Raw genomic sequence first — 12,119 nt, 5'->3', positions numbered from 1 at the left:
CCAGGATTCTCTGTCTCTTCCACACATGCTTTCCATGCTCAACCTACTCTTGAGATTCACCAACCTAGCAGCAGGCAGAGCCAGGTCTCAGAGGCCAGAGCAAGTTCAAGTCCCATGCTCTTTTGCAAATATTGTCCATAAAAAGAAAACCAGAGTTGAGAGGGACACTCTCTGCATGCTGCTGGAGGAGTGTGGCAGTGGAACAGAGGGAGGGGACATGAGAGGTGACCTTGGACAAGGACAAATGGAAAATCAGAAGGGCTTTGTGGTGGTGGTCAGTTAGTGAGTCTTATATAAAGAAATGATCACTTAATGGGTCTGCACAGAAGGTATGGTCACTTAGTGAGTCTGCAGGAAATGGATGGTCACTTAGTGAGTCTGAGTGAAGGGATGGTCAGTTAATGGGTCTGCAGGAAGTAATGTAACTGAGTCTGTAAGAAAGAGATGATCACTTAGTGAGTCTACTGGGAATTGATGATCACAGAGGGGTTCTGCAGAAGGGATGGTCACTTAATGGGTCTGCAGGAAAGGGATGGACACTTAGTGAGTCTTCAGGGAGTGATGGTCACTTAGTGAGTCTGCAGGGAAGGGAGTGGTGGAGCTGAGACCTACAGGTAAATTCTGTCCATGGACTTGCATGCACAGACTTCTGCCTTACATGTTTTGGTTAAGTTTTGAATGGAGAGCAATTGTTCCCACTTCAGTGGCTGGAAGGGCTGAGAGAGTCAAGGTGAAGCCATCTGGCCTGTGCTAACCCTTCGCAGGACAATCCCCTTACCTATATGATCCAAACCTTACTGACTAGCAAACCCATAGTTTAAATCACAAGGCACCGGAGATCATCACATACTTTGTTCTAAAAATAAAGAGTCCCCCAAAAAAACCCATGATTTCAAAATAAATTTAAAAAATTGGTGTCTCCATCCTCTGCTAGATTCTCACCACTGGGAACTGAACCTCCCATCCAGGGCCTGCCAACCTGATTCCCCGGCATGATTGCTGGCATTGTTAGTGACTCTCTCAGACCTCACACCATGGTTACAGGAGACTTCCGAGCAGGGACACTTCCATGCTGCATAGGGGTTTAAACTAGCCAGGGCATGTGCTTTTCATTCAGAGGAGGGCAGAGGGCAGTGCTTGGCACAAGCTGGTCCCAACCTCCTCATTTGTGTGGATCCTCACGGTAGGCCATGATGCTCAGGGTTTGGGCATCAGACAGCACTTTTGTATCTGAATCCCTTGGTAGAATTCTTTGCCTATTTCTTTGGTCATCATCAGTCTTGAGTTGTATCACAGGAAAATCAATGGGATGAAGAGTGTGGACTAAGAACCCCAGCCCTCCCTCCCTCCCTCCCTCCTCCTACTTTCTCCTGAGGACTCCCTCCTTTACCCTCTACCTCCACATGCCCATCTAGACATATAGGAAAGATTTCAGAGAGCTTTTTCAGGCTTTGAAGAAGTCCAGTAGAGAAGGGCATCCACAAGACAGGTGGGCAGGTAGCTCAAGGGGAGGTAGAAGAGCTTGGCATCCCAGCCAGCTGAGTATCGGGTGCGAGGGTGACAGGCAGTCAGAGCGTGCTCCATGCAGTCAGTCACCAAAGACAGGTCCTTGTTGCACATCTCATCCAATTTGTTTAGCTTTTTCAGATCTATGCAGAATGAGGAATTATTCAGGATCATTCAGCTCCCACCTCTCCTGTCTGACACCAGCATAGAGGAGAACTTCTTTACTCTATGTGGGAGAATCCATGTCTCTCAATCCCCAAAGCTATGCCCAAGCCTAGCTTGTCCCAGTTCCCCAGAAGGACCACAACTAAGCCACTAGGAAGAACCATGAATACTGAACCTGTGTTTCTTTTGAGATCAATATGTAGTCTCCCCAGTAGTTGGGGTGGGGGGAAACCTATCTCATGGAAAATACTGCTTTTTGTATCTGTTTTAGTTTCGATCTCATGATAATGAGGAGTTCATATGAACCACAGCCTCATGTCTAGTAGCCAGGATCCTTTTATGTGGTGAGGAGTCCACCTGCTATCAGAAGGAGAGGTACACATCTGTGGGCGGGGGGACTGCTGGCAACACTAACAATAGATTCATAATTCTAGACTCAAGTTGCTCCCCCAAATCCACTCACGGGATGATAAAAACTTCTCGCCATAGATCTTTTTGACTTCTGAGCTGGCCTTGTCCCAGGTCATCTTGGTGTTTGATGATAGCCTGTCACTACTTGTCACAGAAGTCTTGAAGCCTCCAGGCTCTATAATAGCCACCTTCACCCCAAAATAGGAGAGCTCCCTCCTGCAAGACAGACAGTTGTCAAGGGCTTCAGGGGTCTTTCCATGAGAAAACTCCCAATAAGAGTACTGTAGCATGCCAAGAACACTCTAGGGTAAGGAAGGGTCACAGATTTGCATCCGGGATGTGCAACAAGTGGGGATGAAGCGTGTGAAGTGCAGGCACCGCCTTGAATGTCACACAAGTATTTGGCGTGTGCATCTTACTGACCTAAAGCTAGACTCCAGGTAAGACTACTCAATGAACTCCAGATGAAAAGGTTCCCTCTTCTTGCCCTAGGCACCTCCTCCTCACTCTTGGTTTTACAGCTTCCCCAAATCCATCCCAGGAAGCTCACAGGCCAGCTCCCCGATGGATCCTGTTGGCATTTTCATAGAGCCTTAGATCCCAATCAGCCTGCACTCTGCAGCTGACAGGTTACCTGGCCCAAATGACTCTTCCATCTGCCTTGACAACTTCGTAATATACATACATCCTTGCCCATGGCCCTCAGACTCCCTACAAGCCTGCATGTGCTCAGCTATTCAGACTCCTGCCTGTGTCACCTGACTTTTCCTTTCGTCAAGTAGGGGCCAACAGCTTTCTCTATCCAGTTAAAGTTCACACAGAGCCTGAAGTGGACAGATTTTCCCAGCAGCCTTCCTAACGAGGCTGCCAGGTTCCTGTTTAGACCCTTATTATAGAACCCAAAATCTGATAACTACTCTGTCCCCAATGATTAACTGGAGATAGCCACTCCAATGGATGACCACAGTACCCACCTCCTAAACCCTAGACTTTCATGTTCTCAGTTGCCAGGGTTTTTAAGGTCAGAGGGAGAGCCTTGCTGTGATTCTACAATGAGTTGTCTGTGGACTCTTGTGAGTCTGGAAAGTACCTACTGGACTGAATGAGATGCTCAGCCTACCTCAAGAGCATCTTCAAGTTGAACATCACTAGAGATTAAGGGTCCAGACTCTGCCTACATTACTTCAGGTCCAACTCTAACTCAAAAACAATGTCCCAATTGTGCATCCTCCTCCAGATTATTAACTGATCTCACCAGGCATGGTGGCACACACCTTTAGTTCCAGCATCAGGAGATGCATCTGTATGAGTTTGAGGCCAGCCTGGTCTACCTAGTGAATTCCTGGAGAGCCAAGATTACATAATGAGACTATGTCTTAAACAAACAAAAAATGAAAAGAATAAGTGAATTCATGGCTCAGTCCTGCCTGAGCCATAGACACAGAAGGTGTTTCCCAGTAAATGATCACCTACCTCCAATGGCAGGAAGGTAAGAGAATCCACAAACCAGGATGGCTGTGAGCCACCATGTGCTTGCTGAGATTTGAACTCAGGACCTCAGGAAGAGCAGCCAATTCCCTTTACCTCTCAGCCATCTCTCCAGTCCCACGATGGGGACTTAAAAACTGATTAAATAAAAATCCTATCAAAGCTCCCCTGAGGGACCCCTTCCCTTCCAGTACCTGAGTGAGTCTGAGAAGGCCTCTATGCCATACTTGGAGATACAATAACCGCCACCAAAGAAAGACACTCGACCCATGACGCTGGCGACGTTGACCACACGGCCCCTCGCCTTCCTCACTAAGGGCAGCATGTTCAGAGTCACGTCGATCACACCCAACAGGTTCACATCCAGTACACTTGCAAAATCCTGCTTGTTCATCCACTCATTGGGACCCGAGGGGATGGAGATGCCAGCGTTATTGACCAGACCCCAGAGTCCTGGGAACAATGGAAAGATTGAGTCACACAATACAGGTTTAATTGTGGATGAAATGCACATTCAACAAGACCACTGTGACTGGTGTTTACTGGAGAATAGGATGCAATGAATAAGAGCAAGGTATCAACAGGGCTGGGGAACTCATGCCAGAGACTGCTGGCTCACAGCATAGACGCCTTCATCCCTGAAGTCTTCATGGCCCAGCTCCTTGTCTGGGAAGCAACAAGTAGTCCCTTCTCACTAAATTTAGGAACAGATGTTGAAGACAGGGTCACCTTTGCCAACCTGGAAGCCATGAAACTGTTTGACAGATTGGTGCCATCCTGGCAGAGACTTTCCTCCTCCAGTTGTATCTTCAGAGTTCTCTGAGCAGCTCTACACACTGCTGCTTCTAGGAGTAAGGATCTGGAGCTATACCTCAGGGTACATAGTGCTTGCCTCCAAAGCCTGAGGCCCTGAGTTTTTGCCCACAAACCACCTTAAAAGCTGAGAATGGTAACTTGCTTGCAATCCTAGAACGGGGAGGTCTAGAGAGGAGCCTAAGTCTGTGAATCCCAGGAGGGAGATCTTTTCTAGAAAATCAAGTAAATAAAAATGGCATAAAACCAAACAAAGTAGACAGCACCCCCACCTGAGGGTGTGTCTTCAGGCCCACACACTTCGACACATCCAGCATCGATGTTGAGAAACTTTTGTGAAGTGCTTACAAAATACAAAGCTAACCTGAAGGCGGAGGCACTGCTACAGCCCAGCCCCACCCTCCGCCTCACAAAACAGCCCTCTCTCTTTCCACTCACCCACAGGACACAGACACTCAGCCACAGCTCCTCAGAAACCACCTGGTAAGTGCTGTGGCCCTCAACAGCACCTTTTCACTTTTACCCACCCTGCAGGGTCAGCCGGGGGCTAAGTGACAAAAGGAAATTGTGCTTGTTAATGTTGAAAAATTGGTCCAAAAGCTGTGTGCCCTGCCATACCTTACCCTTCTAGAGGTGTAAACAGTTTAACCAAGACACTTTACTCTTAGGATCCTAAAACACGCTTACTAAAACTGCTTACTGCCGGTGGTGGTGGCACATACCTTTAATCCCAGCACTTGGGAGGCAGAGGCAGGCAGATTTCTGAGTTCGAGGCTAGCCTGGTCTACAGAATGACAGCCAGGGCTACACAGAGAAACCCTGTCTCGAAAACAAAAACAAACAAACAAAAAAACAAATAAAACTGCTTACAAGAATACTGCTTATGATTATAAATGTAGGAAACAAGTTGGGGGTGGCGACACACACCTGCAATCCCCATATAAAGGAGGCTGAGGCAGAAAGATCATGAGTTCAAGGCCAGCTCTGCATAGAGATTCTGTTGCAAGCCCGGCAGTAGTGGCACACATCTTTAGTCCCTGCACTCCACAGGCAGAGGCAGGTAGAGCTTGGAGTTCTAGGCCAGCCTGGTTGACGTGGTTCCAGAACAGCCTGGGCTACACAGAGAAACCCTGACTTATAGAGAAAAAAAAAAGCAAAAGTAAACATAAATGTACCAAACAATGGGAGCTTCTGACTCCAAAGCTAAACTCTCGAGCTTTGTGAAAGGTTAGGATTTTCTAGTTCATTAGATATTGTCATTCAAAGAAATGCTATTGAGGTGGTATAAAAAAATATCTTCACCTTTTTAAAGTGAAAAGAATGTGTTCATTTTAATGCATACAGGTCAAAGTGTTACTAGTTTGTATCCACTGGGTGGTGAATCACAGGCTGTGAATTACAGCTTAGCCCTCTTCTGTTCTCTAGTGTTTTCAACAATGACTATGTTTTCTATTTATTCTTAGATTCCTTTAAACCACTGGTTTTTTTTTCTAACTACTAGAATATCCAAAGAAGAGCACCCTCCCCTTCTTAGTATTCAGTCCCCCAAGTCAGTCCTTCAGCTGGTCTGGCCTGCTCTGAACACAGACCAATGTCTTCCTTCACAGAGGACACGGCTGACAGATAAGAGCAGATATGCTGCTGACTCAGGAGATCCACCCAGCCTGGCTCCAGATGCCCTGCACACACAGCCCAGGGCCAAGGCCCATTCTGCTCCAGAAGGTACCCTGCTCTAACCTGGCACTCGGCATCCAGCAATCTAGGTTTTCTGCATAGAAAAGATGACAGAGCAGAGACAGGGATGTGAGAGGGTGAGCCCTCACCAGGGCACCTTCTTACCAAGACCAGAGCACTTGGGAGATGGAAGGAAGGGGCTGGAGAGAGAAGAGAGAGTGCTCAGGTGATGTGCTGGGTTACTTCAGAGCCCCCAAACCCCACTAGGGATCTGGCCAAGGAGTACGACGGGGAGGCGCCCTTCAAACAGGGAGACAAACCAACAACACAGACAGGAATCAGATGGTACCTCTGTCCCCAACACGCTCCTTCGCCCACTGAGTGGCTACCACAATACTCTCCGTCTTGGTGACATCCAGGATCACTGTCTCCAGCCTGTCAGATGTCTTTCTCCTCAGCTCCTCGGCTCCCTTCTCTGTCAGACATGCAGCCAGCACCCGCATGCCTCTCCTGTCCAGCTGTCTGGCCAGCAGGTTCCCGAAGCCCGAGTCACAGCCCGTGATGAAAACATACTTGTCTTGGAGATGGTTCACCACCTTCTTCTCATGGAACAAGTGCAGGAGCTTCCACAGGCCCACCAGGGCCACCAGGTAGAGCCACATGACTTATACAGCTGCTTTCAGGACAAAATGAGCCTGCCCTGTTTTCAGACGAGAGAAACAGGAATGCAAAAGACTGTGGTAGGCAGTGTAGCCTATAGGCTTCTGGCAAGTGTGACTGTTGTAGATTGTCTTTCTCTATAACTTTCTTTTCTTCTCGTCTTTCTTTTAATCCTGCTCTACCTCTCCAGTCCTCAGGTTGATATTCTGTGCAAATGCCCTTGGGTACTTCCTACTTAGAAAAACACCTCTCTAATTGGTCCACTCCTTTCTTCCCTCTTATTCGTGTGAGATCCATCTAAGCCTAATGACTCATGGCCCACATTAGTCAAAGTCCAGGCTCAGACTGCATGCCCATCTGAGCATAGGTAGAGTGCTATTGCAAATGTACCCTTGGACTCTAGACAAATTTACAACGAAATTCGTTTCTCAACATTCATTTCCTCAGGCAGACTAAATCACAGTCTTTCCTTGCCGGACCACAGGAAATGCCACAGGAGAGGGCAGGAAGGTAACAGTTGCCCTCCTAGAGTAATACTTGTCTGGGATTGGGAACTGAAGGTTACAAAATGTGGCATCTGACCTCAAAGATAGACTGTCCTGGTGTGTTTCCCATTGCCATGGCAAACACTATGACCAAAACAACTGTGGCAGAAAGGGTTTGTTTAATTCAGAATTTATGGTCTATCACAAAGGCACCTGGAGGCAGAAACTGAAGTAGAGGCCGTGGAAGAACACATTTGATTATCTTGCTTTCCATAGCTTGCCCAGCCTGCTTGCTTATTCCACCAGCGTTGCGCAGCTGTGGGTGGTACTGCCTGCAGTGAGCTCGGTCCTCCCACCTCAGTCACGAGTCAAGAAAGTGCCCTACGGCCAATCTGATGGTAGCATTTTCTCAGGTGTGGTTCCTTGGCCCAGATAACTCTAGCTTGTGTCAAATTGGCAAAGAACTACACAGGACATAAAGCAGGAAAGGAAGGGGAGGGGTCTGGGAATGCCCATGAGTGGAGCTCCCAGAACTGCTGTCAGGGGAGAGAATGGCTTGTATAAGCCCTTCGACAACTGTATGGGTTTAGCTTGACATGACTGAGCCATATTGAGCTCTAAGAACCATGATTGCTTCAGATTAACATCAGCCCACAGGCCCACAGTTTTTCCTGCATAGTTTTCCGAGAAAACCTAAGTTAACAAACCCCTCAAGCACTATGTTGAGTTCTGCCATGAGTTGCTGCACCAGGGACCTGCCTGATTTTGGAATGTCTCCATCCTGACTCTTGTTTCAAATACTGGTCCCTTAGCCATTGGTGCTGGCTGAGGGAGCTGAGGAATCTTTAGGAGATGAGACTGGCAAGGAAAAGACAGTCACTAGGTGTGGTGGGCATTTGTAGGTTGTAGCCCCCACCCTCAATTCTGGTCCCTCTGCTTCCTGGTATTCCACAAGGTAAATGACCCAAAACAGTGGCTCTGCATGACTTCCCCACACCAACCAACCAAGTGCCCAGCAACTGTGAGTCAAGATAAACTTTCCTCCGTAAGGCACTTCTGCTGGGCATTTGGTCACATTGTGACAGAAGGAGTTAATACACATTGGAGTACTCCTCGCTCTGTCTGCCTCTCTTTCTTAGACTCCGCGTGGCCCTGGGGGCCTCTGGACTTAGGCTTGGTTGTTCCCCAGTGGCAGCCTTGGGTGCCATCACTGTCCCTTCCTTACTCTTCTGGGACTTTCTTGCACACACACCTAGATTCCTCAGACACTCTAAAAACAGAAAGCCTTAGCTAAACAAGGACCTGAACTTCAGCTGGGCGCCAAGAGCTGGAAAGGTGCTGCATCTGTCCTGGCAGGATGCTTAGGAAGGCACTGCCCCTCAGGAGACTGAGACAGGGTCAGAGTTTGAATCCCATAAGACCGTCCATGGAGAGTTCTGGGATAGGGAACAGGATACTACATCCCACAGGAGACGGAACAAAGAGGGGTCAAGGAGTAGACAGAGGCAGAAGCCAGGAATTCATGACTCTGACTGGCTTCTCAACTGTTCCTGTTTACCTAACGTTCTATCCTTTAATTAGGGGAAGATAGAAGATTTTTCTGAGGGGCGAGAAATCAGTGTCTGGGGCTAGAGGGATGACTCAGTAGTTAAGAGCATTTGCTGCTCTTTCAGAGGACCCAAATTCAGTTGCCAGGGCCCATCTTGGGTGGTTTGCAACCCTTGCAATACCTTCTTTTAACCTGTTTAGGTACCCACACAGTATACACACATACATATAGAGAAAACTAAGTCTCGTTTTTCTAAAATGAGAAAGCAGTGTCTGGGAAGAGCCATGCCTCTCAACTGATTGTCTCAAGTTCTTCGGTCATGACACAGGTGTCACCTGGATTCAAAGCCCTTCCTGAGATGTCCATTCTCACAATTATAAGGTACACCTCCCCATGCCCAGGATTCTTCATACTCCAAAGCTAGTAAAGGTCTGGGCTACACTTGACAATTCCAATCTCAAGAGCTACAATATCCTTCTAAGCCAGGGATGGGAACGTCTGAACTGATATTCTTCTTCCTGTCAGGAGTCAAAGATCTAGAACTAAGCTAAATGTGGGAGCATGGGTCTATTGTTCTGGCACTTGGCAGGCAGAGCGGGATGGCCATGAGTTTGAGTCAAGCCTAAGCTACCTGGTGAGGACTCACTTCAGTGCAGCCAAGACAGTAAAGCAGAGGAGTGGGGCCTTTACCCCATGGCAGCCACACAATATGACTGGACTGTTACCCAGTCCTGCTTAGATCTACTGGACTATGTCTGGTCTTTTTCCCTATGAAAAGTGGTCTGGGAAGGAGGTGAGGGGCTGGGTGCTTTAGACTTCTTTATCATGTGGCTTTCTTTCCACCAAGGAAGGATTTGCAGCCTTAGGTGGAACTTTGTGTACCACCTGGTCTGTGTCCATCAGAAAGACCTCCCAGGGGCCCACAGCTCTGGACAATTCCCTTGGGACTATCCCTGGAGCATACTTTCATTTGACTGAGCATGCTACTAGAGCTTTGATGGACTTAGAGACCCTGAGGATGTGAGGTAACAACCATCTCCTGGGTTTTAAGCACCTGCCCACATGAGGTAGATGATGTTCCACTCCCACCTGTATTCCATACATTGTCTGATGATATGAGATTACTTACAGCCTCCATTTTGTTCATCTTTATAATGAAGAGGAATCTAGATGACTTCAGCAAGTCCTCCCGACTCTAACTTTTGGAAAGTCAAAGCGTTATGAAATACAATGCCGCCAGGGGGTACCTGGTGGGCCAGGTGTGGGGGGGGGGCAGGAGGGACAGAGGGAGAGAGAGAGAGAGAGAGAAAACCTGTTGTACCTGACCAGGGTGGTAAGCGGCGGCGATGTGAGCAATTGCTAGGTCCCCGAGGGCAGCCTAGTGAGATCACCCTGGAAGCTAACACTAAGACTTTGTGTGCTTTTGGTGAAATAGTGGAAACAGAAATTGAAGGCCACAGGAAGCATTGGAGAATTCAGGAAAAACTTCTGTCCCCAGGAACTGAAAAGCTCTGGAGTCAGCAAGGGACTGTCAACAAATCCACGGAACAGCTGGAGGAGGTTGAGGAAGCTGAGAACAAAACAGAGCCTGTGGGAGAGATGGGAACGGAAGGAGGGTGCAAAGGCGGCGTGGAGCATGCTGGGAGATTTCTGGGTGGTATCCTTGAGTGGGGAAACTGCTATCTGGCGCCTTTTGGGTCTCTTATCAATGTAAGCTTCCTCTTCCTTCGCCTGGAGCCCGCACCGTCCCTTTCCCGCTCAGGAAGCAGAGAGAGAAAGTAAACAGATGCCCTTCACGGTATAGAAGGAGATGGAAGGGACATAAAGCATTCACCTCTTTCTCAGACCGATTTCCAAACGCCTCAAACCCACAGGTGTGTGTCATAGAAATTCCCCAGGATTTCTAGGGTGCAGTCACTTCCAGAAGTAAGTATCCAACTCTGTCTTTTCACCCTAGCTGGTGTCCGTGGACAGCCGCTCCTTTAACATTTGGACATCTTGGACCCCTTTGAGAATCTAAGGATAAAAATGTACCCAGCAGACAAAAATCTGTGTATGCAGACAGTGCTTTATGGGGCTCATGTCTTCTGAAGCCACTGTGTTGGCTAACAAGCCATACAGGATTATTGAACTGCAGGCAGTGTGACCAGGGCCTGTGTGTGTGGCATCTCACCTGTGATAATATTCATCTTATAAACTCTTGAGTTTTCATGAGATAATGTCCTTTAGAGCTGTGTCCAAAAAAGAAAAAAAGAAGAAAGAAAAGAAAAAGAAAAAGAAATGGTGGAGTCAGTTAATGTTGGCTGTGTTTGTCACATCTGTTCTGTGGTGACACCATGACTTCTGGGAATGTTCTCACCCTTCCACATGAGTGCTGTAACTCAGACAACTTATTAGAGAAGGAAGTTGGTATCGATCCAATTTAGAGAGAGGTGGCTGCTCGGTGAGAAGACCAGAAAGGGTGGCTTCCTGGCTCATGCCAACTTATATTTACTGACTCCTGTGCTTCTGCGAGGGAAGCATCTTATCCTACCAAACAAACCAACAAATGGATACTCTGAAACCTTAGCTGATATGTCTGATGTTGCACAGAGAATCGTCATAGTGAAATCAGGCCTGAAACCCAAGCGGATGTTAAAGCCAAGTTATCTCCTCGAGTAGATAGAGTAGAAGAGAGCTGACCACAACGAGCCAGGGATGCCAAGGCAGGTAGCATTCTTTGGGGAGGCTGAGGACAAAGTAGGTTTTGAGACCACCCTTAGCTTCTCAGCCAGCTAACTTCTAGATGCTGGGCAGTGTAACCATTTGTTGCCAAACTCTTTAGCCTTGACCTTCCCACTCTACACCTGCCTCTGCCACACGGACCTGGTAAGTCAGGGAGGATCCCGGAACAGCTTGTCTCAGCCTTTCTGAAGAGCCAAGGACAACCCTGAGGAGCTGCCAACCTTTATGCTTCTCAATATCTCTCCTCTCCTGCCTTCCTTCCTCTGAAATGTTGATTATAGTGTCTTGTCTATACTTGAAGAAAAAAAAAAGTGTAGTTAGGCAGGGATGGAGAAAGTAAACTTCCAGGAATTGTTTCAAGGTGGCTGCTCCTGCTGCTGAAGACAAACTGCATGCCTCGGGCTGGCACGAAGCCTAGATGCTCACACACGCACATGCACACAGACACCCATGGAAGAGAAAAAAAAATCTAACCTGAAAGCTTCAGAATTCTTCCTAAAGAAGGATGAGCTTCAATCATTCCTTCCTAAAAGGGCAGCTGTCCCTCCTGAGAGTCTGTCTCCCTCTTGCTGCAAATGCAATGATTCAGAAAGGAAGGGAGGAGGGGCCAGCTCACAGAGAGGCAAGGCTGCTAGGGTTGGGGG

The 12,119-nt window shown here is 47.9% G+C and overlaps 1 protein-coding gene across 1 annotated transcript; it reads right to left on the bottom strand.

Moving 5' to 3' along the window:
• Positions 1-275: 275 nt before the first annotated feature.
• Positions 276-12,055, bottom strand: LOC116076322 (retinol dehydrogenase 16-like). The gene is made up of 5 exons (XM_031350044.1): positions 11,950-12,055; positions 6,407-6,757; positions 3,765-4,023; positions 2,135-2,298; positions 276-1,649 (listed from the first exon to the last, which is right to left on the bottom strand). The coding sequence occupies exons 2-5, from the start codon at positions 6,717-6,719 to the stop codon at positions 1,432-1,434; spliced, it is 954 nt and encodes a 317-aa protein (XP_031205904.1). The 5' UTR covers positions 6,720-6,757; positions 11,950-12,055; the 3' UTR covers positions 276-1,431.
• Positions 12,056-12,119: the final 64 nt, after the last annotated feature.

This window comes from Mastomys coucha, unplaced genomic scaffold, assembly GCF_008632895.1.
Source record: "Mastomys coucha isolate ucsf_1 unplaced genomic scaffold, UCSF_Mcou_1 pScaffold4, whole genome shotgun sequence".
Taxonomy (NCBI): domain Eukaryota; kingdom Metazoa; phylum Chordata; class Mammalia; order Rodentia; family Muridae; genus Mastomys; species Mastomys coucha.
The sequence above is the reverse complement of the archived record's forward strand: the minus strand, read 5'-3'. Positions and strand labels throughout refer to the sequence as shown.